This window comes from Lepisosteus oculatus, chromosome 19 (genome assembly GCF_040954835.1).
Source record: "Lepisosteus oculatus isolate fLepOcu1 chromosome 19, fLepOcu1.hap2, whole genome shotgun sequence".
Taxonomy (NCBI): Eukaryota; Metazoa; Chordata; class Actinopteri; order Semionotiformes; family Lepisosteidae; genus Lepisosteus; species Lepisosteus oculatus.
In genome coordinates this window covers 16,142,591-16,167,801 of record NC_090714.1, presented here as the reverse complement: position 1 = coordinate 16,167,801, position 25,211 = coordinate 16,142,591, and the positions used below count along the sequence as shown (strand labels likewise).

The 25,211-nt window shown below is 48.0% G+C and overlaps 1 protein-coding gene across 6 annotated transcripts in view; it reads left to right on the top strand.

Annotated features, from left to right (window-relative positions):
* The window catches only part of rhbdf1a (rhomboid 5 homolog 1a (Drosophila)), a 67,791-nt gene that overhangs the window by 7,144 nt on the left and 35,436 nt on the right, over positions 1-25,211 (top strand). For 2 of the 6 annotated variants that reach the window (XM_015360375.2, XM_015360374.2), the window contains exons 1-2: positions 17,533-17,964; positions 18,789-18,819. In XM_015360375.2, the coding sequence (XP_015215861.1) occupies positions 17,940-17,964; positions 18,789-18,819 (56 nt within the window). In that variant the 5' untranslated portion in view covers positions 17,533-17,939. Of the gene's footprint in view, positions 1-14,616; positions 14,876-15,006; positions 15,128-16,805; positions 16,940-17,532; positions 17,965-18,788; positions 18,820-25,211 lie in introns of those variants that run through there. The other 4 variants (XM_015360376.2, XM_069180743.1, XM_015360378.2 and 1 more) reach the window with 4 other exon arrangements.

Genomic DNA, 25,211 nt, shown 5'->3' with positions numbered 1-25,211 from the left:
GGGGGGAGAAACACAAGGCTTTTCCAGAAAGCCTCCGAATAGCAGAACTTCCCTAAAAAAAGCTGCTTTTGCTTGGCCTTTAAGAAACTGGATACCTATCCGTAAACCAGCAGAGGCTGATTTCATAGTAAAATCGTAAACTGATAAGGAACAGGATGTCCGACCACACATCGGTTGGAAGCCGTAAAATGCAAATCTAGTTTTCTGTTGTATGGTTAATGTAGGGCAGCATGATGGCACAGTAGTTGCTTGTAGCACTAGAGCCCAGGGTTCATTTGTGGAGCTGGACTACTTCCTGTGTGGAGTTTGTATGCTCTCCCCGTGTTTGTGTGAGTTTTGTCTGGGTGCTCCGGTTTCCTTCCACAGTCCAGAGACACACTGGTAGGCTAATTGGCTTCTGGGAAAATGATGTGAGGGTGTGTGTGTTTTGTGTCTGTGTCTGCCCTGTGACGGACTGGCGTCCTGTCCAGAGCGTATCCTGCCCTGTGCCCGTTGCTTGCCAGGTTAGTCTCTGGCTGCCCTGTGACCCTGAATTGGATGAAGCTGTTAGAATATGGATGGATGGTTAATGTTGTTTATTTTACTGCGTGAGTCTTTACTCTTTTCCCTTCACCACCCATACCGTAACTGCAGCTGTGCATTCGCTGGAGAGTCCTGCCAGTAGCAGTGATACTGGACGTCTCGGTCATTTCATTGAGGTCTCTGACTCGGCAAAGCTCCACTGTTCCCTGGGAGTTATGCGCCTAACTTTATCGTCTTTACATATCAAAACATTCCACACTTCCCTTTGTACATTCTGTCCAGCCGGTTCTGAATGTTGCTGCAGAAGCGTGCCATTTGTATACGTTAACAAAAGCAATGGTTCAGAAAGTGCAAAACGACCAAACGCACCTGGTAGTCAAAACAGAAACCTTGTCGGCCACCAGTTAGCGTGGCAGTTTGTGGTCTCGGGTGTGAGTGTGGGCAGAGGTGCCCGACCAGGACTGTTCTGCAAATGGAAAATGGTTGGATGAGCAGTGATAACAGCATGAAATATATCTCTGAACAATACAGTTTTTGCCCTGCCCATTGAACCTTGGACTTTCCATCTCCATATCTTTAAAGCACATGCATTTGTGGTGCTACTATGGTAAGAAAAATGTAAATCGTCTACAAATTTCCTCAGGTGAAACCTTTTATCATTTCCTTACTGTCCAACTTGAGTCAGACTCTTTTATCCTTTGTTTTGCTTTGTGTTTGTTTTTCAAAGTTGGAGAAGTGCGTTGAAGCTTCTAATCAAAGTGCTTTCCCCAAACGGAGCCGGTTATTGCTTTTAACTCCGAATCTCGGCTCGGAGCAGCACTGAGAGCAGAGCAGCTCGCAGCCGGTGGGAGAGTGATGACCTTTCTGGGACAGTCCTGCACTTGGGGAGAGGGGTTGTGAGAGAGTACAGGAAAAAAAAACCTCAAACTATTAATGGAGTACATGATAAGCCAGTGTCAGGAAAAACAGCAAAATGCTTCCTTCAGTCCGAGAGATTGATCGGGAGACATTTCATGCAGGTATGGGGTTAAGTCGTCCCTTTGCCTCACCCTCATTATTGTGTGCACATTTACGGAGGGGGTTCTGTTTACCTTTATAATCTGCAACCTCACAGCTGCTTGAAAGTTCGGTGTGGCCGTTCTTTAGGTCTGGAAGCCCTGGGAAACAAGAACAGCGCACAGACTTTCCATCAACCTCAGCAGATGTCTTTGGGTATAAAACAACAATGATTTATTTGGACAGGCTTCATGAAGTCTTTAGATTTAATGCGCATTCTGCAGTTTAGATATTAATGCATATATATTTGATCTTCTGATCTTTTTCCCTCCATCTCTCAGGGACGCTGCAGTCTCATATTTCATATTTTCTATTGCTCTTCAGTAGGATGTCAGCGCACTGTGTCATGGATGTGATTCATGAGCCAGAGCTGATTCTGTGCTTTTCGGCTGAAAGTAAGTTTGATCTTGCGTGGAAAACCTTTCTGAATTCTTTTCCTACAGACATTGTGCCTATTTGTGGACTTTGGTGCAGCTGGCGTGGGGAAGCTTGGAAATCAGATTAATCTTCTTGTCCGTGTGGAACGTCACTATCATTTGGGATTCAGGATGCACTGGGAATTTCAAGCTCATCTATGGCAATGTCCTTCGCTGCCTCTTCCTTCCTCTCGCCTGTCCCACACAATGTATGAAGTGCGTTTTCATTCATTCTTCTGCCCTTCATTTTCTGGGGGAACGTCAAAGAAATGTATGTTTTATCCGTGTTCCTGCTTGGCGCCAGGAGCATCTTCGCCTTTCGCTTTGACCTGTGTTGAAGAGGAGCAGCTGAGAGAACAGGATCTGAGTGAGAGAATCACCGCTGCTTTCCCAGCACCACCTGCACACCGCCGTTCCTCTCTGGCCTGGTCCAGAACTGTTCCCACCTAACCATGCCCCGACACCCCCTTGCTGTGCCTTCACCGCCCCAGCGGCCTGACACTCCCCCGTCTCTGATGACTAAAACAGCTACCCCACAGAAACGAACCCCGATAAAGACACATGGCAGGCTTGAGCCCCCAGCTCGCTGACCTGGCTGTCTGATGCTCCGCCAACCCAGCTTCCTGCTGGGCTGTCCTGAGAGATGCGGCTTTAATGTGGTTACAGTGTGTTACTGAGCCGCAGGCAGCTGAGAGCCAGGGAGGGGAAGTGGAACAGAGCAGACATCAATTACCTGGCCTGCATCCTGCCCTCTAGCGTGCAGCCTCAAGGCACTGACACATTAACTGCCCACCGGGGAGAGAGGCACTGTTCTGCTTTCCGCAGGGCTCACCTGAAGAAGGGTTATTACGTATCTGCTTGTCACTTTTCATGAGGGCTGCTAAAGCAAGAGCCCTTTCCATCCCACAATGCAGTGGAAGAAAACAGGAAGCACAAAGCCTCTAGCCCAGCTGGGATCAGGTGGATGACACATTATTTGACCCCAGTTTTTATTCTTCGGTTTTCTGCAGACCAGATACTGCGCCATTAATCAGATTTAAAACTGGGAACTGTCTGCGTATTTTCTTTCCTCCTTTTTGGTCCTGCTCTGGCCACCCCAACTCCAGCCAGATCCATTCTGGTCTGTCTGTGTGTCTCTTTCTGACACGGTACATATGTTCAGCTTCCTCTCAGCCCCTAAATCTCTCTGCACTCTTTCATTTGTGGCTCTAAGGAAGGGGGTGGAGGGCTGGGGGAGAGCAGTGCTTGGCGTGGAAGATGTGAGGCTGCCGGAGATCCTGCTGCTCCGTATCTCTCTCTCCGGGCTCCGGGCTCCGGGCTCCCCAGGGGCCACACTGCGCCGTCTGTGGGAAGTGCAGAATGCAAGAGATCTGGAAGGTGTCCAGAGACAGCAGCTTGTTCGGGGATGCTACCCCGATGTGTAATTGCGCCAGAAATAGGCGAGGGACACATGGGAAACAGCTAGCAGGTAAACTGATATGTCTGGTTAAAAAAAGGAGAGAAAAAAACCCACGACAGGTTGAAGGGGGCTCCAAGCTCTCGTGTTTGCATCGCTCCTCTTCGTGATGTCATAGCACCAGCTCGGATGTCATGTAGGCAGATGGTAAACATGACATCACATCTGCAGAACCGTGCATGCAAGTGATAATAATCCTTACAAATAGGATATTGTAAAGGAGTTTGAAGCATTGGATCAATCAACCTCGCAGTCTGAGACCTGAGAGTTTTTGTAATTTTCATTGGGATTTGTGCCCGATATGCACATGGATCTTCTGAGAGGTAATTTTATTTGTATGGGCAGCTGTCAGCGGAAGCGTTGCTGATCTCATTCTGCACTACAGCTTGCCGTCACGCTTTCACCCTGTGTCCTCTGCACAGATCGGTTTGACCTTGCCATTAGAACTCGCTTAGAACCCCACTCCCTTTCGGAGCTGTTAAACCCTGCAGTTTAGCAGGCTGGAAAACCATTTGCATCCAATTACTGGCCTTTCCATTACATGCAGTTTGTGAAATGCTGGTTTTGCACAAAGAATTAATGAGGGTCTGTGGTTGAAAGTGACATTTTTTCTGGTGGCTTGTTTGGCACAGCGCCACACTTGTCCCCAGACTTGGCACTGTGACTGTCTTTGCTGTGCAGCAGCCACTTTGCACAACTTTTACTGCGTCTGGCCACTTGGTAATTATTGTATTCTTCAATGTCCAGGTGCTCCACAAAAGTGTTTCTTCTCTTCTCTTTTCTCTTTTTGTTAAAATGGAACAAATACAGGACTTGTTCCTTTGCAGCATACGCATGCTGACGCATTTCAGCCCGTTCGCAGGGCTAAGACAGGCCTTGAACTCCTGCACCACTGGCTCGGACGCTGGCTAACCAAACTTCGGAAAGCAAAGCCCTCCGACTCAGATATGGGTTCTGAACAAAACTGGGTAACTAAAGCAGGAAACATTGTCCCTCAGCAATTATTTAACTTAAAAATAGATTACACTGTCTTTGCAAAAAGTATCTGTTCTGAGCCCTGTTTGTGTGAGCTCAGGAATCCCTGGTACATGTGTTTCGTGAAGAAGAGGGGGGTGAGTTGTGCTCAGAAGTGGGGGTTGGCAGTTGTAGGGGGCATTGCTGTCGGTAACGGGAGACGAGAGAGGCTCTGGGGCAGGGATCCCTCAAGCCCAGCCAGAATACATGTGGCAACTCACCGTGACTTGTCTCGGCTTTGTCTTGGGCAGCAGCTTTGCCTGGACTGAAACTGGAGTCTCTCTCCCTGCTTAAACCCCTCAGTCCCACCCCCACCTCCACACCAGAGAGCTTTTCTGGTCCATGTGGGTGAGACCCGCAGAGTCTCTTTGAAGTGCGATACGGAGCCCAGTGAGCCTGAAATAGCAGGAATCTCGCTTACAAGGCCGTCTTCGCGTGAGTTGCAAGATGAAAGGCGCCCTCCTGGAGCTCTGGATGTGTGGCGCTAACAGTCCTGGCCGTATCAACTGCATCAGGCCAGGCGGAGGTGATGACTGATACACAGTGCCCTTAGTCCTGCTTGGGACTGTATTTCACATCCGGAATTTGTAGCTGCGTTGCATCACAATAATAGCAGCAGTCTGCAGAAAGAGATTATAATTGTTATCACTGCACTAGTATTAGAGCCAGCTGTATTCCGAAATCGGATTGCAGTTGGTGTTTGCTCTGTAGGGATGCACCGTGTCTGTAGCATGCATGAGCCGTGGAGGACAGGAAACGAGGCTCTCATGGAAGGGTTATGTTTGAACGGCAGAGCGACGTGAGGTGGAAGGCGATGAGATCTGGAAGACAAGGAGAGGAGCTTGGAATCCGCCAGGTTAAGCTCGTTAGGGACAGAGGTGGCGATGAGGCAGGATGCCAGTGCTGTTCAGGGTTTGTGCTCCACACCTTGGCGTCTGCCAGGCCGCTGTCGCTGGCCTCTTGCCGAAGTGAGCAGGTCTCTCCCCTCAGCTGGCCTGTTACTAGTCCCCCGGCGAGACCCCTCGAGCTGTCACACCGCCCCCGGGGTTTTACTGCAGTTCAGAAAATGGTTAACGATTGAGGGGGCTGACCGGGCAAAAGAAAGCGGTTTCTGAAGGACTTGAGCCAGAGACGGGTAAAGGAAGGCCTTGGATGGGCTGGCTGGCTCCACGCTTTCCGCTGCTTTGTGCAGGCGCCTCGCCTTTCCCTGCGGCTGCTAGCCAGCGCTCATGTTTTGCTCGTTGTGAGTGTGTGTGTGTGTGAGAGAGCCTGGAAGGTCGAGAGGAGCTTCTTGAAATGCTGGAGGCGCGCCGATTCAGCACGGTTTCCATCAGTAGGGCTCTGTCTGAAGGGCGCTAATGCAAGGCAGCCACCCAGGGTGCAGGAAGCCCGAGTTGTGCAGAATCAGGAGGGGGCTCTGTGCCTGCCTGCAGCTGCAGAAATGCCCAGGGACTGCAGCTGGAAGTCCTGGCAGACCTGCCCACTGGATGTCTGCGCAGCCACAGCTGAGAGAGGGGCACTCTGAGAAATTGAATGGGGGCAGGATAGAGGCTGACAGGGTCTTGTCTGGGGTGTGAGATGCAGCCAGACCTCCATTTCTTGCTCTGTCTATTGCACAGTAGGAACCCGATCAGCCATGAAAATTTAAAGCTCATGAAGCACAATTAAGAAAAATGTGACTTTTATTTTCAGAAAAAGGCCTTCTATTCTCAGACACTTTATTCCTTATATATTTATTTTTGTTAGGATTCCTTCCGCATATTTTAAATATTCTCCTTGGTTAGCAAGCAAGTGGCAGTATTACTTTACAATTAATAAGCAGGTACTGTATCTCACTCAGCAGAGAACAGTACCTGTGCTTAAACTAGCAGAGAACTCTAATAATAAAATACATTAGGTTATCTTCCTGTTTTGTCACTAAATCCTTCTTTTTTCCTGCGTTTTTAAATAACTTCCTGTTTCCTGTGCATGATCTGGTGATGGATTCCCATTGTGCCTCACTTCCTCTTTTGCTCTGTGACAGCACACTCAGACAATGCCAGGCCTGTAGGCCACACACTGGTGGCAGCTGACCTTTCTGTACTAATCGGTGTGCCTGGACAGAGACACCCAGACATTCTCTTTGCGCCCATTGCCAGCCTTGTGGTGCGCAGACTGAGTCAGGGAGTTAATGTTGTCCGCTGTTATCCGTGCTCATCTTTAAGACTGGGGCATGTTTTGGAATGTGCTTTTGGTGTGGTGTGTTTCTTTGTGTTGCTGTCGGGGGATTCGTTTTTTAGTAATAGCACTACAAGTTGAACTCACAACAGCAGAACACCTCCCAGATGTATTCATATCCAAGTTTCTGATTTTATTACAGGTTTCCAGATGGGAGGAGTGTTAGGTTTAGAATCAGGAGTTGGACAATATTGAATCTAAGTTATGGGAGAGCCATTACTCAGAGTCAGTAGTCAGATCTAGATCTAGGTTATCTAGTAAAATCATTGATGCTATTTTTTTCCTATTTCTCTGTCCTGTTCGATGTTTATTTCCTGTGATCTGCTCCTTGTGATCCAGACATGGAGTAAAGCCTCTTGCCCAGTTGGGTGTGTTTGCGGGGTCAGCCGAAAACGATGGCGCTCACTGAAATACCTGTCGCCATGAGAACCCCCGTCCCCTGTAGTTTCTCCTCTGCTCTGTGAGATCAATTCTTCACCGACCGTCGTGAATCTATAAACAGCGATTCCTTGTCTTCTCTTGGGAGGGGTCAGGTGTGTTCTGGGACAGTTTGGGTGTGCAGTGCAGCAGAGGGGAGACAGTCCCTCTGGAGTTTCGTGAAGGACACACTCCAGAAGAAACAGCTGGGGAATCCGATGTATCCTATGTCCTTTATATTTCATTGCTTTGCTTTCTAAATACGAAACACGGGGATGATTAGACTGATGGGCTGAGCTCAGACACAGACTGCTGCACAGCAATTATATCACCACCTGCAGGAAATTAGCCAAGAGCACAAGAGTTCATTTTTAAACACATCACACAGGACGTGCTTGGCTCCTATACCGTGATAGTGCTGTGGACAGGCTTGTTGTTATGGGTGAATCAAAAGTTTGAATTGTGAAGCTCTGTATTCACAGAGGAAATTCATGTTGGGTAAGCTTTAAATGTATAGTAATCCAATCAATGAAAAGGCTCCTAAACATGGAAGAGACTTTTACGAAGTTAGTGATTTTGAGAAGTGTTTAAGCCACAGAGGTGCAGCCTGTTCATGATCTGGAGTTCTGCTTGAAAACAGGTGGTGTTCCTGTCTTGAAGCACATTATTCAGCTGTCATTGTATACCTTCAGAAACTGGGACAAAGCAGAGACGTTGACAGAGAGGCAGTGACTGCTGGGCTATCAATCCTGTTAACTGGGAGAAACCGTGAAGGTTATCAGAAGCTACCAGCCCTTAAAAGGCTACAGCTTCTCATATCACTGGAAGCAAATTCTTATTTGCGATTTTCTGTTAGGGATAAACTACTCAGAGCTGTGAATCGGTTAAAATGAATCCCAGCGCAACTCAAAACCATTTTAAAACAATGTTTCATTTTAATCCCCTTCTCCTTTTTTTTCCTTATTTATCCCCTACTGAGCTGAGGAAAAAGACATAACTTCGGAAGTGTAATTTTAACGATGGACTAAAGCCAATAGCTCTTCATCTGACTGAGTTCCCACAGAGTTTTCCCCTGTGAGAAATGCCAGTTTGGAGAAGGATGTAAAAATTAAACTCTTCAGAGAAGGTTGTTCTGTGTTTTTAGCCTGTTTTGTGGAATGTGGGACCCTGGTCTCTGTCTGTGTTTCGAGTCCTGGTGGTATGTGGACTGATGGGACATGTGGCTGACAGTGCACAGTCATGTCTTCACAAGCAGTCAGCAGTGAAAGAGGTCAATCTGAGACCCCTGAAGTTCAGGGCAGGAATAGTAGAGGAACATTAAACACAATCCTGGAATTTGGGCATTCAGTCTGCCTTCTCTGAAGTCACAAATTTTAACCAGTAGTCATAACACTTAAAAAAAAATTCTGTCCAGCATACCTGTTCTGAGAGATCTTATAGCTGTATAACTTATAGTTCCAGTTCTGGGGACAAGCCAAACTGCTGATCAAGAGCAGGTTTCTTAGTCTTGAACCATGAGCAGGACCAGAGTGGGGGTTGGAACGATACAGAAGAATCTAGATCATTTGGTTACAGTACACTGCCCTGAGGCACACCACTAATTACATCACTCCAACGTGAATATTAACCCCTTGTCCGTACCCTCTGTTTCCTATTTAATAACAAATTCTCAGCCCACACGCTTGCGTTTCCACTAATATCTCTCTCCTGCAATCGGAGAATTAGTCTTTCAGGAGGACCTTTATCGAATGGCTTCTGAAAATCTAAATACACTGTATCACACAGCCGATGTGTTACAGACGCAGGCGAGCGGAGCCAGGCCCAGGTGAGAGTGTTGATGGCATCATTGATCACTGGACGGTTTCCCTGATTCACACACAGTGTGTTTCTGCGGGGCGCAGGCAGGCTCAGATCTTGATGTGGCAGCCTCTATCAGTATCAGTTGTGTTTGTTTCACTGGGACAGCTCTTTACTGCTTATAGACAGTATGATAATCATCCTGAGTGAAAGAGCAGCCAAATCGGAGATGGAAGGAGATCTGAAGGGCGAGGGAGTTTCCAAAGAACAAAGCAGCCTCTCTAAAGAGGACCGCAGAGAGGAAAATACTAATCTGTCTGTTTATAAGAGCAAAAGAGAGTCTGTAAACAAGAGGAATCCATTCGACCCATCTAGCTCATTATGGTTTTTAATAGCTGATTGATCTGAGGAGCCCTTCCAGCTGCTTCTTGAGGGAAGGGATGGTATTGTCAGTTTGTTCCAGCCCCCACAATCCTCATATTCCCATGTCCCGATTGATGCAGTTCTGCGTTACTGAGGGTGTGAGGCCTTGATGGATGGATTTTTTTAGAGCATTGGAGCAAACGTAGAAGATATGTAAACCCATGTGCCAGAACCTTACAGGCCTTGCCTCTGTGTTTGTATAAGGCCTGGTGAGCATGATTAGGGTGAGAACAAAGTGATGTACAGGCCAGGTCCACCCTGTCGAAAGAGCAAACACAGAACTCGCACTGTCAATGATCCTCTTCATGATCAGTGTTTTTTTTTTCCTGCGTACTTCTTTAATGATGTATATGGTTTATGATCCAGGGAATTACCTGGCTTTCTTCCAACATGTCGTCCCATGAAAGTTTGGAGCGTGGAACACTGAAACCTCTCCACCTCCCAAGTCGTCGAGCGCTTTGTCTGAACAGAGCTGGAGAGAGAGAGCACTCCAACACAAAGGCTGTCCTGCCCTCCCACCACTTGGAAAATAATTGGAGTTCTTGTCAGCTGCTGGAAAATGAGACAATGAGACTAAATGCTGGTGAGGCCTTTTCTCTCCTGATGAATTGACAAAGGGGGATTAAGTGGGATTACGCACTCTTTTTTGTGTGTTTGACATCATTAGTGCCCACATAGCTGTGACGCACCCTGAGAAACCTACCCTGACAGGCGAGACGAATGTTCTGTGTGTCAGGGGACCGGGAGCACTTCCAGTCTCCTCATGTTGTTGTCTCTCCACCCTTTGACAAGCAGAAGCCCTTCGTGGTTCCTGTGGCGTGACAGTCAACCTCAGCCTCACTGCTTGACTTGCACAGACTCGAAACTCCAGTGGGAGTCAAAATCGTTTCATTCCCCCTGATTTCAGCACAGTTTTGAAAATTCAGTGTGTTTTTTTTTCTAGTTAATCCAAAAAGAGCCCAGCCTGTTATGAGGCTAATCAACCAACTCCTAAACTATCGTTCACAAAAGCAGGTCTGTCCGTTTCTCTGCACGTGCTTCAGTATGTATCTGGAATTTGCATGCCAAGATCTGTATGTCGAAGATGTTCGCGCAGGGACCTGCTTCTGTGTGCAAACTGTATGCTGCAAAGGAACATGTTAACTCCATGCTGGCAAGAAAAGAGAAGGTACAGATACAACCCTGACAAAATAAACCAGAGTACCAGCCTCACATTGAGCTTCTGACTACCTGTCAGTGTCACAGCGCTGTTACCTTTTCTAAAAAACAGTGTGTCGCAGCTATTTTTTTTTCACATTGCTTAGGCAATGCATCCCCCCTCCTTGGAGCTGAAAGTGAGGCTCTGAGGTTGAAAGATTTGACCGTGATGGCCATGACCTCATCTCCACAGGCTCAGCTTTGACAGCTCTCGCAGATCTCCAGCGCCCTGCTTGATAAGAGACCTGAGAAGGGTGCAGTTTCACCCATGTGGCTTAGACCTTTCTAAGCTTTTCATAGTTCAGTGGCTCTCCTGCTAAGCTCTTTATCTGTTACTGATTAAGTGTGTGGGGAGTGCAGTAGTCTGGGGGCAGTCATGTCTGCCTAACCCTCCCCTTTCCCCTGACTGACTTCCAGACCACATCCACTGGCCCTGAAGAGTGATAACTGTGTCTTGACATCGGGCTGCATTAATTGCTGGGTTACAGTGTGCGGCCTGAGGGCTCTCTGCTGATTTAGACATCCAAGCACCAGGCAAATCCAGACACAACCCACTGAGACACAGGGCAAGAAGCAAAGACGGAATTAGCTGAGCTGGGTTTTTGCAAAGATTCCATTCCAAACAGCTCCTCTGGGCCTCAGCAGGGGAATGTGGCTTGACTTTGCAGGGCGTGTCGCTCAGATAGGACAGATCTGGAGGTGTGTTGGCATTAGTGAATACAAATCAGCTTATCCACGGTACCTCAGGTGAAAGGCATCCACTCTGACACAGCGCATGGGTCTGACGTGCTGTATTCTGTGAGACAGATGCCCTGGAAGAAAACCAGCTCTGACAGCTTCTTCAGACTAGTTCCTTAACACCGAAACAGCCCTTGTTCAGTGTTAAATTGATTGACCAAATTAGTCTCAGTGCCCCACAAGAATACCACTGCTGTGATCGTACTGTGTATGATCTGTTCTTTCTTTGGAATGAACAAGAAGCCCTCTGCTCTCCCTCACAGGAACACTAAGTCGGGAAAGGAAAGAGCCTCACTCTGAAAGTGAGACATTAGGGTCCACCAGGTTAGAAAGATAATGCTCTTTCCAAACGGGACATAAAAAAAAAAACATTTTGATTTTCTTTTTAAATGCACATTTTATAGATCATTTTCTGGTTTGCTACCTGCATGTGCTTGAGTTTCTGCTTAGGAAAATGTCAGTTTTTGCAGAATGCGTGCTGCAGTGCTGTAGGAAACATGCCTCCATTGTCTCCCTGAATTCCTCCTCTTTTCCATGTATTGTTCCAAGTTTCCCTCCAAAGCACAACAGTTTTGATGTAGTTTTTTTAAATTTAGAATCGCCATTTTTTTTTTTTGGCAACACCCACCCGATCTGTATCGGCCGATGGCGTGTTTACTTCACATCTCGGCTCGCGGTTCCACTCCCCATGGCGGCGCTCGGGGGAGACTCCTCCAGCTGCCCAGCTTCGCAGCAGTCGCCTTGTAACAGCTGGCTCTGGACGGGAGGATCGGCCTCACTGACGGCGCTGCACGCCTGCCATCGCCCAGAAGTCGCCAGACTGCGCGTGGCTGTCCACTCCCACCATCCCACAGCCTCGAACCCGAGATCGTAGCTCTGTACCGGCTGAGCCGCACGGGAACAGGAGCGTTCATCCTGCGTGACTGCACTATCATTCCTGATCCTTGTCTCTCCCTGCCCCCCCCCAGCAACAGGGGAGTTAAGACTATGACACAGCAGCATTCCGACATCGGCCATGCGAAACCTGTGCAATGGTACCCTGGAATGCCCAGTCCGCTGTTACTTCACATGAACGCGAGAGAGGAAGGGCCATGTCAGTCCACGGCCTCGTGAAGAGGCTTCAGCTACAGGCAGCCTACTGCCCGCGGATAGATCCTGAAACGGGTCATCAGCCGGAGCAGCAGAGCACACTTCTCCCAGTCCGGCTGTGCTGTAATCCGAAGACTGGCCTTGTCACCCAGTGCTGGCAGGAGCCATGATATTTCATCTGGAGTGTGACATCAGCCTGGGATCTGTGACTAGATGCCAGTTGGCAGGGAGTCAGGCAGTCAGGGATTGCCCTGAGGGCGAGGGTATGTGCGTTGGGGGGGGGGGGGGGATACTCTGGTTCATATGCTTGTCTTGTGGGGCCTGGGGCTTGAGGCTCTGGGGGGGTGCACAGTGGGAGCGCTTGGCCTCTGGCACTGCACGACGCAAACCCCATTCCATGAAAGCCACTCAGCTAACAGGCTGCCGCTGCTGTGTGATATGGGACACTGCCCCCAGGTGCCCCGCAGTGACGAGAGCTGCTTTCTTCCCATTAGCCAGGAACGTTTTGACTCCTTTACGTCATGCTGTGCCCATTCAGCCTTCCAGCCCTGCCAGGTTGTGGTTTTCTTTGGGGGGGGGGGGACTCTTGGAATCGCCTGATCTAAAATCTCACCCATCTGAGCGCTGCCAACCCTGTAAACCAGACTTACGGATTCAGAACTCCTGAGGACAAGCCTGCTTTTCATTGTCCGTGATGACATACACGCCCTGACTAAGGCTTAATTAAAAAAAAAAATAGACACCTGCCTTGCCCTTGCTACGCATCTCAGTAGAGCGTTATGTAGCCGTGGGATTTGTGTGCAAGAACTGTGCCTTCATCGGGGGTTAAGTCGGAGGGCAGGCAGCTTGTTCTGCAACACCTTGACACATCGTGGCTGTGCCCTCAGGGCAGGTATGTGACCCAGTTAGGCGAGTTACTGAATGAAAGGAATGCTGTACTGTACTGTTGTGCCCGGGTATGTGGTTGAACGTGTAGATCTTTGAGCTCAAGAGTTATGAACAATCAGAGTTGATATGAGAATACATCAGCTGAAGAAATGTGTGTACATTTTTTATGATATCATTAGAGATACAATATTTTCTTGAAATTTAAATTAAAATATTGCCAGTGGAGTTTCTGACCTAATCGTAACCAGCTTTCATCGGTTCGTTCCCGGTAAAACGCTGCTTATTTTATGTTCTTCTTTATTTGCGCAGACAGTTTTGCACAGACTCATTTATACTGTGGAAGAGGTCCTACAATCCCACAATTAAAACTACACAGATTTTGTTTTTTTAAAGTTCAATTCTTTTGGATCTATGAGGCTTTTCTTTGGAAAAGGAGAAAAAAAAACAGATGAGTCCAATGCATTTCAATACTAGGCTTTGTGGTGTGCCTAATTTAAATGATTACAAATGTGCATCAGAATTGTAGACTCGATTGTTCATTAAGAGAAATGCTGCCTATGCAGCACAACTGCTTTCAATCAGACACGGCTTGATGTCTCCCCGAGACGTCCTGAAACTGCCTGGTAAATGAGAACAGGCTTCCAGGGACCAGCAATCAATGCGCTGGGGTGGGGGGGTTGTTTCCCCTGGAGCAGTGCGCCGCTGATTTAGAAAAAGACAACTGGAGTCAAGAAAAGGTCAGATGTCAGTTCCTTCCAGTTGCAGCTCAGCTCAGCAGTAAATCTGCAGCGTACCTGGGATCTGCAGGGCTCTTTCCCTCTTCCTCCTTCCTCCTCCCATGTTCCGGTGCAGTCGGCTTTGCCTCCTTCCAGTCACATGGAATATTTCGGGATAGTGTGATACTTTGTCGCCCTGTGCTGAGCCCTTGCTCTCTGGGGTGCCTCCACACAAGCCATTCGAAACAGCAAGAGAGAATTCTGTGACATTCCAGCCATAATATTCTGCTGAGGTTATTTATGCCCGGTAATCACAACAATCAATGCATTGAAGGGTGAATATCAAAAAGGGGAAGCCATTCACTTAAAGTTAGGATAGCTGTGCATTAACAATACAGGTCATTACTCCGCTGTTAATCAACCACAAACTCTCCAAAACATATTTCCATCTCTACGTGTAATGCAAAACCTGCTGTTAGTCATGTGCCAGCAATCCCTGCATGCAGACTGAAGGATTCAGTCCTGTCCTCAATCTGTTGATCCATTCCTCCTAGCTTCCTCCTGATCACCCTCCTGGCTTCCTTCTCTCTTAGTAACAATGTGCCAGGCCTGGCTCTGTCTGCTCACCTCGGCAGCCCCACGGGCCTGTGCTAATTGGAAGTTGATGGGCTCTAATAGTCATGTCAGTCTGACTCAGCAGCAACATGATGAATCTGTGCCCCCACAGGCCAAGCTCATGTCTCCAGAGGGAGGCCTGGGAGCCTGGGGCTCCTTCACTCCCAGCCAGTGTTTGTTGCTAGTTTCAGATGCTGAGTGATGTTATCATGCTGTACCAAGCCCCAGCAGACCTCCAGGATCCTCTATTCCCTGGGAACAACAAAATGCCACCAGGCAGCATGAATCCATGTCCAAAAAGATTGAGGACAGCGGTTAGTCTCTCACATGTGGATCTCCTTGTATTCCTCATTGCGTGGGACACCGCAACTCTGAAAGGCTGAGGTGTTCCCGTGTGGCTGGGCCACGTTCTTTCTCGCAACTTTCTTGACCCTTTGTGTTTCAGATATAAAAACTGGAAACTGAAGTCACTCACATGAGCAAATTATCAGAGCTGGAAATCCCCGTAAGGAAAACTGCCAGGCCAAGAGACCACAGGAAGAATTCCAGCAATGTTTAGATAGAAGGTGGGAACATCTATACATAGCCAATGCTATCTCTTTGTCTGCAGTGCTGCCTGGTTATGAGCAATCTACAGGGGACACACTGTAAGCCTGCAGTGCTCCAATGTATTTATTTTTTTATGACACAGTTCTCGTATTTGTTCCAGCTGTCTTTCTAAAGGAGGCCCAGGATACAGATCCTGGAACAAGACACGCATCGCTTGCTTTGAAAAGAAGCTGTGCTCTGAATAGTACAGGTGTTATTTTAAGATGTTATCGAGCCAGAGAGGCATTCTTTCTGTGCCGTTTTGCTCGTCTGCTAATGTGACGTTTGCAGGGTCTCTCCATTCAGCTTGTCTGGGGGAACGGCTGTGTCTCTGGGACAGGGCAGTGGCCAGCTGGGATTCTCTTTGCTCCACTCTCTCTGGGGTTCGGCTGCTGGCACGTCATCTTTTTGCAGCGGGCTTCTCCCAGTATGAAAGCGGGTTTCTCCCAGTATGAAAGCTTACGCTTGCCTCCTTTATCTGGGCCGTTCAGTGTGCATGGAAAACTCGCGCTCAATGGCCAGTTGCTAGGGTTACCCAGCGGAGCAAGGCAGGATGTCAGGAGCCGGGGAATAGGACTGTGCCCCAGACAACAACCAGCTTCCTGTGCTTCCTGCTATCAGGGAAAAAGAAAGGCTTTTATTTGGCGTCTTCCTTTTGATTCCTCTTGCTGCGGATGAAAATGAAGGCACATTTAGGAAACTGTTGCATCCCAACTTTTAAATTTTGTGCATGCGTTTTTAAACGGAAACGACGTTTTAACATGAACGTTTGGCTGTTTTCCTGACTGAAATGCAATCCTTGCATGAGATCCTGCCCAATACTCTCACGCTGTGCAAGGCCTGCCATTTAACTCCTATTTCTAAATCCTTCCCCGTTCCTGTCATAGATGATTTCACATCACCTTATACTGTAAATCAATACACTATACTCTTCTGCTAGTTTGCAGCTTGGCAGTTCTAAAAAGGCAGCCGCAAGATGATTGCACACGGAGATCAGCTGTAATTACAGCCTTAACTACCGCAGTATAGGCAGGTATTACCATTAGCATGACCAGACTAGTAATCCATTCAAAGCTTTCGATGACAAAATATCTCGGCACACTTTTGCATTGCAAAGACTGTTCAACATTAAGGAGCAGGTATTGTTATTACTTGCAGGCCAGGGAGAATAAGACATTAATACATCAGCCATCTGTTAGCTTAAAGACTTTTGAAGAAATGCACATACCTGTACTGATTGATTTCCAAGCGACGTTCCAATACCAATGAATGTATCTCTTTCTCATTAAAAAGAGTTTTGAAGGGGATAATAATAGATTTGGAAGGTTGTAAATCTCATGCTTTGGACATATACTTCTCTCTTTTGTCAGATCGCTCGTTACAAATTTCACAAAGTTTGTTTTGCGTACCTCCTGCATCTTAAGAGACACAAGGCAAAACACACAGATAAAGGGCAGTGACTGTGCATTTTTGTATTTAAAAAATGATTCTACCAAAAGTGAACCCCCTGTGGAATAAAAAGCCACGTGCTCATCGGAGCTGGGACAGTGAGGGGCGAGTTCACTAGAGGCTCCTTCAGCCGTCATGTGCATGAATTCACCCCACACCTCACCCCCGCACACCTCCAGCTGCTGAGTCACTGTCTTCTCCCCCCAGGGCCTGGCCAGATGTTGCAGCTCCACATGTGGAGGGAGGACAGGGTGAACTCCAGTACACAGCTTTTCCTCGCTCTTCCAGAGGAGCTGCTGGAAGCCCTCTGACCAACATCAGACTGCAGAGCACCCAGTGCAGTAAGTTCTCTCTTTGCAGTCTCCAGACTGCTGCCCTAGCATAGGTGACCGATTTATAGCATACCTTAGAACATTTATCAATCAGCTATAGTGATCTTTATTCTTTTCAGCTAGAGCTGAATACATCCTATATTCACATATACTGTATATAGAGTATACATTATACTGTATGTGGACCGATAAATGCAGAACATTTCTAAAGACTAAATTTGATCTAGGGCCACCGGAGTATTTTTAGAAGGTTCTATCCTTCTTGCAGAACGGCGAGCTGTGTCTGTCTGCGAAGCTTTATCAATACAGATCAACATCATGTCATACCAATCGATAAGATTGGCGCCGTGCTGTATCAGGCGGGTTTTTTTTTTCCTTTGGTGTTTCACATCGTGCGCTTGTGATAACCCCAGATAATGAGCATGAAGCGAATGTAACCAGGCACCTGTTAAGACGTGAGGGCTCACAAGAGCATCTAATGACAGAGCGGCTATACGCGGGGGTGATGAACGGGGCCGGTATGTTGCGTTTCGCCAGCTCACAGCGCTTCCTCTAAGTGACTCAACCGGCGCGCACTGCGGTCGCTTTTAACAACTGAACCGGACGCGCTTGGAGGCTGGGATCCGCTACGTTTCACCTCTTTTCCAGCGTCGGCACGTCTTTTCTGGAGCGGGTCTGCTGTACAGCATTTCTCTCAAGTTTAGTTCGAATGTGTTCATCTAAAGCCAGAAGAATGCCGTCGGCCGTACGGAACCTGATGAGGGCTAGAATTTCAAAACCACGACATTCTTCGGTGCACCTCTGCATTTTTAGCCCCTTTGTTTCTTATCATAAGGCGTTTCTCGGGCAAGCGAATGAAAACCTTTCAGTGCTAAACCTGCAGGGCTTCGTCTAACGAGAACAGCCGCGCTGCTGTTTAATTGCACTGGTCTGGTTGTGGTGTCTATCCTACTCCTGAAGTCAAGAAAAAAAGGGTCTTAAACCTCGCTTCTACAGCCATAAGCAACACATGTCACACACCAATCAGAGTACAGGTACAGTATTCATGCAGGTTTCGGTTAGCTAGCCTTACAGCACAGGCACTCTCGTCCTCATCGACGGGAGGAGCTGGGGTTTTCTACCATGGGATGTTTTTTCCGCTAAAACACGTGCGTTGTTTTGTTTTTTTTGGGCTTCCGTTTTCTCAGGGGTTCTAGCTTAATCACTCTCGGGGAGGGAGGGGGGAAAAAAAAAATCTCCTCGGCCCGGTGACTCAGTCGCCGTGTCTTCCTGACGTGCTCCAAGTCCCTCTTGCTAGTCATTCACCGTCCCACCGCGGAGTTTCTCCGGCTCGCCGTGCAATTCAAGCGGGCGGCCGGCCTCCGATCTTGCTGGTAACATCAGGCCATGCGGCCCGGGGCCACGCCCACCGCGGCCGCTGATTGGCTGCGGCGGCTGACAGCGGCCCCTCCCCCGAGGGACCGCCTCCTCGGGATGCCGCTCTGAAACCGAGCTTCGGGCAGACTGAAACTAACCTTGGACGAGTCGGGATCTTATATGGGAATGAGCTGGGTTTGTCATGGAGCTACAAGACTCTCGGACGGCGCTTTATTGGAGTTTCTGAGTCGCCTGCCTGCCTCTTGCGCTCGTATTTTTGCGGCGCGCACGGTTTTTAAATCGCAGCCCCGGCGCTCTGGATGCGCACGTCGACGTGCGCCTGTGGGGATCCGCACACCCTCGTTTATTTCTTTTTTTTTTTTAAATCTTTGGCTTCTGTGCAAATCGATTATGAAGTGACGTCCCGCCGTCGTACAGCACCCCCCCTCCCCTCCCCACGCAGGAGCGAAGCGAAATAAGCCTCTCTTTTTGTGTTTGCAAGCCACACGAACAGAAAAAAGCTGCCAGGAAGGGTAAGTTGTCCTGCTCCACGGTTTTCTGCGTCCGGAGTTTCTTTTTCTTCATTTAAATCAAAGCGATACTGCGGTACCCTCAGTGCCATCCGTGTGGTAGCGATATTACAAAATCAGGCTGTTATAGCTGTAGTAGCTGACAACCGCTATATTTACCAGTAAATAATAGTATGTTTGCGCACTGTAGTGGCAAAGTATCTACTGTAATACATCTCAGCACTGTTTAGACGAACCCATGATCAGTGTTACGAAGGCACCTTACTGTAGTACCACCGCGAGCTGGAAATGAAAAGGCGGGGTTCATTAATAGCCATCCATAAATAAAATTACATGAAGTTTGACGTTGTTTTCAGCTCAGCAGACAGGCGTGCTGCCCATACTGTACTCGATACTGTGCTCAAGTCCTGCAGACTGAAACTTTGGTTGTTGCGCTTTGCTGTGGGGGAAACCGGCAGCGATCGGCTTGGCCCGGACTCGCGTGTACTGTACTGTACCGCCGCATTGCCGGCTTCACAGAGAGAGGAGATCATCTGCCATAGGTACAGCACACGTACACTGGGATTCGTGATCACGCCGTTTTCTCTGGACGCGCACAGTAGGGGGGGCAGACAACACGGAGGATTAAATGCGCTGCTGTGTAGTTAGGAGTGTGAAAGGTGCTTTAAATTAATTGTGGCAGCTAGCACAGCTCGCGTCGGACTGGTTTGAAAGTCCGTGGAGCGCCGCATTTCAGCAGACGTACAGTAGGCTAGGTGCGGTGGTGTGGGATCTTGCAATGGGCTCTCAGCCTGCAGTGATCCCTTTGTAATGGCCTGGGAACGGGCGCTGCGAGAGGCGGTATCGATTTTTCTACCTGCTTGGGAAGTTGTGACTCTGTGAACTGCGCCGCCTGCGTGGCCACAAAACGCGGCGACGCAAACGCCAATGTCTCTTTGATGCTTTGATGTCTCTTTCCCCGGACGGATACAATCCAGAATGTGTGATGGTGTGAATGCAATACCGCGTCGGATCTGCTCTCCTATGATATGAATTAAGGACCCAAGAGCGCTGTGGGAGCCGGCCGCCTTGCGCCCGTGTTTCCTGACGCCCCCGTGGCCGGTGGTGATACCGGACTGCTAGTATCGGGCGGAGATGACATGTTGTCATCTGCAGGCGTGAGTCATGACACAGCGACTCGCGTACGGAGAAGCCACGGGACCTACTGTACGTCAATGATATTTAACCCTTCCCTGTTTGTGTTCCCTGAGCTTTTCGACAAGGTGACTCACCTGATTAGCTAAGTGTGTTACTAACCTTTTGCTGGTTTCTTATTGTTATTGTTGCTGAATAACAAACGGATCGTGCGCTCTTTTACGTTCCTCATCCTCCTCATTTTCATTGCCCTTCGCTACCATCATCTTCCTCAGACCATAACGCAGGATTAAGATCTAGAAGTTTTACGAAGTTGCGCGGCTGTCGTTCGCCTTTGAGACTGCGGTCTTGTCCAGGCGATTGTTAGAACTTTGTTTTACTCCAAACACACTCATTTGACTTCACTTTTATCGTGTCTCACCTCTTTGTTGGCAGAAGTCGCTGATAGCTTTGAGAAGGCAATAATGTCCCTTTTGTCCGCTGTGTGTTTCTCATTCTGCTGTCTATCTTTGAGCATTTCTTCACGCTAAAAATGAGTCAAGTGTTTTTTACCTGTTGGCAAACAAGGTGACATTCACCAAACCTTTCTTGGGGATCTGAGCTGCTGGGTACTTCAGTTGCCAGAACACGACGGCAGTGATGCTTCAGAATAAAATACCACACAGTTTCAAGGTTTTTTTTTTTGTACCTGGAATCCGATGTTTGTAGAGCATTTGATGCAGAAAAAGGACAATTTCAAAAACGAGAGACGTTATAACCATCGCACATGTTCAACTCCTTTGTGCTGTGAGACTAAAAACAGAAAAGCAGTCATGTCCACCGTCTGTTGCTGTAAGGGCTTGGCAATAAAAGCTGATGCCTGTTGGTTGGTAAACCATGTTAAACTCATTTCAGCTGTGATGTCATGTGTCAGGGTGCCCAGATATACTCACTGATGGCCCTCCCGTCTTTCCAGTGGCATATGTCAGTGCATTCACAGGAGGCTTTGGCAGGGTTTCCTGTAAAAATTAAGGAGGAAGTGGGCTGCACATCCCCAGCTTGTTGGTCACAGTCTTCGTGAAGATGGTCTTTGGATCGGCAGAGGAAAAGGATCATGAAGGGTTCAGACTCAACTCCTGCTCTTTTCACGTGTGGACTTGAGTGACTGCTTACAGTAATTTCTCCACATTAGTGTTGCATGGAAATAATGTGCATTTATCTCGTTGATAATATCCTGTGCAAGTGCAAGGTATCACAGGTGATGAGCTGGAAGACATCATGCTAATGATACTGTAATATTGTAGCATGGCTCTCTCTTCACAAAGCTTCTCTTTCTTGTCCATTTTATTTCGGAAAACCTACACGAGCTCCGTCAGACTTGCAGGGTTTTTTTTTCCCCGTACCTGTTGTAGAAATTACGCCAAGTTGTCGCGCTGAATATTGGGGCCGTCAGCACGTGGGACAGCTGCTGCAGCTTTCAACTTCTGCCCCCGAAACATTATCGCCTGTCGCGGGAGCATCGCGGATGATGTCATCGCACGGATAGAGTCGCCGTGGCGCGTGATCCCTGCCATTAACATGGGCCCTGGCGTTCGAGTTGCATCCATCATCGCCCGCTGTCAGCAGAGGCATCTCGTAGAGCCGTTGGTACTAATTGTGGTCTGCAGAGAGGAGGCTGAGAAAGACCCAGAAGGTGGAGTCGGGGGTTTACAGCGAAGAGAACAGGTGGAAGCTGTAGGCGGGGGTCGGGCTGCTGGTTTGGGATGGAGGTGCGTGTCTGCGGGTCATCGGGCTTTAAAGAGGCCCTGTCCTGTCTGCCTGGCCCGGCGTGCAGGACTCCTGTAATGCTCCGCATGTTTGTTCGAAGAGTCACCCTCCTGCGAAGGGCAGTGCACATACTGTACCGTACCGGACGCGGGCAGCTCGCTTTGTCACTGAGGTGCAGGGATCTGAAGGGGAGCAGCTATCGTTTTCACCTGTGGAATTTACTACCCACTCCAGGCCTGCAGAAAGCTGTTAGCCCACAGCCTTCGGATTTTTCCACACTAGGGGCTTGAGACCTTGCAGTCTGCTGTACATTCTGTAGGAAATTCTTTCTGTTTGTGTCTTCAGGAGTTGTGGAATGGAAAGGCTTCATGTCTGTTGAACACGTGCTGCTCTCTAAATCAGTCAGAGCAACTTTGGCATGACAGGGCTTCATGCAAAAGCCAAAGAGACAGAAGCTCTTCTTTCTGGATGGGTGTGTTTGCCTTTGAACTTCCAGCTGCCTTCCGGTCTGCAGTTACAGTATCAGGAGTTTGCAGCTGTGAGGAATATGTTGTGTCTTGCTCTGTACACCGATATCTCTACCTATTTGGCGTTTTTAAGAATGATTGTCATATGAGCAAATCACATCTGCATTTCTCATCTAGAAGGGGAAAAAAAGTACTGGCAACATTTTTTCTTCCGTGCAAGACTTGTTAACCAACTTGTTCTGCAACTATTATTCAATGGGATCCGTACATTTATTCAGAGTCGTTTAGCTGACTGGGGGTTCTCTCACAAAAATAATTATTGGTGCTTGAAAAACACAGCAGCTGAAGACTGTCAGTAAGAGGGAGAGCTTTTTGTTGTGCTGGATTTTAATTGACATGGGCTCCCTTTGCAAGGTGTATCGGATAACAGCAAAGGCTTTGATGTGGGTGTTGCTCAGTGCCTAAAGATGATGAACTGGGTCTTGAAACAGGCTGCTTTCTAGGGCAGTGACTGCAGCTCACATACCTGTGATGTTTCTTGGCATTCCTGTCTGTCATTCTTTGTTTTCCGCAGTCACGAGTCCGGGTTTATTTGGCCCCTAGTGGCCCCTTTCTATAGAGGTTTCAGATCATGCTGTGTGAATGTAAAGGGTGTTGGTGGACCAGTAGGTGGCACTTGTCACCTGAGCATGACTGGGAACAGTGTCCTGCAGGAGGTGCTGTTTTTTTTTTCATGAGAAGTTAAACTGAGATCCTGACTGTTAGTTCATTAAAGATGCCATGACACTGTTCTAAAATGTAGTGGTATTAGCCCAGATGTCCTGGCAACATCATACTCTGGGCTTGATCAAGCTGCCTTCCCTGAATTCCCCCTGCAATCAGTTGCTGAAGAGCCTTCTCCCTTCTCCAGCAGTGGGGCTACTGGCACAGAATGGCCAACACACCTCCAGCTGGAGTCTGCAATTCAGTGGTGGATGAACTGGACCCTGTCCTGTATTGGACACTTTATCAATGTAGTTATCAAATCATTTGTAAAGAGCTTTTCTTGCTGTTATCTAGTGTTATACACTGTGCACATCTTAGTCAACAGTGTGCATTCCTCTTCAGACATTGGGGGTGGCAGTGTTACTGTGTGCTGAGTCGATAAGATTGATTTGTTGAGAGCTTGAATCTGAAGCACAAAACGTTTTCACTGTTCTCTGTTAATGTAATTTAATACTGTAGGTGGGAACCACACGGAAGTGCACTTAAAACGTATAAGAGGAGGCAGTTCTTTACCCAAAGGGTAGTAGAGGTCTGGAGCAATATGCCCTGCTGTGGTGTTGAGGCTGGCTTGTTTTGAGCCTGGCCTTCACTCTGGACCATGCAGATTTCTGGCTTCTTTTGAGGAACAGCTGGATGAGATCCTTGGATCAATTAACTACTGTCTAATAATGGTCCTGATAGACCTCTTACTCTTGTAACTGTTCTTATTGCGATTACAATGGAAACTTATAGATGAAAGATACTGCATGAGGCAGTAGTAAAAGCTCTGCTCCCACGTTCCTGTTCCAAGCTGTGGTTTGGAGCTTGAGAAGCTTCATGATTTCTGTAGAGCGCTGTCCCCCCTGTGTCTTGTAGCAGATATTTAAAGGAAGACTGCTTGCCCCAGTTGGCTGCTTCCTGTTTGCAGCTGATGTGTGAGCCCTGGGCTGCGGTGCCAGGCTGCCTCTCTCTTTACAACTTGGAGCCAACCGCAAGCAAGCCTCGACATGTTTTCAACAGGACTGTAAATTAGCAGTGATGTAACCCAGCTGGTTTATTTCGGGGCTGTTCTGTCTCGGAGCCCCAAGCCACAGTGGTACTCACCCCCTGCAGTCCTGCGATCGCATTGCTCTGTTTCCCCATGCACCTGGGTGCTGCTGGCTGCCGGTCGGCCCGGCTGTGTGCAGGTGGTCAGTTTCCAGGAAAAGGCAAAAAAATGTTATCTCATCGTAGCGGAAAGATGCAGTTTCTTTCCCCGGAAATATCATTGATTCTAACATTAAAAAAATTGATGCAGGTGCAAAGGGAGTGGTCCTTTAAGTACTTCTCTTTACATTGAAAGAGATGGGGAACTGGGAGCTTCTAATTTTAGGTCACTCTGATGATTTTAAAAAGCCCCTGGATATATTTATAAGTATAGTACTGTACGTGCAGCTTAGGAGAAGTATTTTGCGAGAACACATTTTCTTGGGTTGATTTGTGCAGAACTGCACGGATGCATGATCAGCTGTTCTGCTTCTCATTCTGTTGCCTGTAAGTCTGTTCTGGTGTGTATATTGTGACGTCAGGGCCCAGGAATTACACTGTGAACCCCTCATGCAAAGCGTTAGGCTTTCTCCTAACCACAGACATGCGTTGTTTAGATATGAAGGATTGAAATTAGAAGTGTTTATAGTGACATTCTAAATGCCTATTAGGCTAAATGCATGGAAATTGCCTGTTACACAGGACATTCATTCCACAGATGCCGGGTATTAAGTCTGTCAGTGCTTGGAAATGTTGTAATACTGTACTTGTAAGGGGGGGGCAGATGTTCAATGCTAAAAAATCGATTATCTCTTTTGATGTCAAATCCTGAATCCTGGAATTGGAACATGATAGTCGCCAAGGGCCTTCTCCCTGATTGGTAGCTCAGTGAGTCAGGAGCTGTATCTTTCATACACATTATTTCTGAAAGTGTTGACTCGCCATCCTCCTGAACCTGGGGACGCAGATCTGGTCTCGGAATCAGGATCGCTTTTATTCGCCAGTACGTGTCAGGTACAGGAATTTGCCTTGGTACATATGGAACCTGCTCGACACAAAACCCACACAGGTGCAAAGGGAGCATTAACATTGCTGACATAGTTACATGGGACAATATACCGAAGATGGGGGAGTCACAACACAGTCACAATATGTGCTCACAGTACGGAACATGTAGACAGTACAGTATATATGGACACAGGCACATTCACATTTTAATCTTCAGAGCCGTCGGATCTTCAAGGTCCGGTGCCCTCTGAGCAGTATTGCCACACTGCT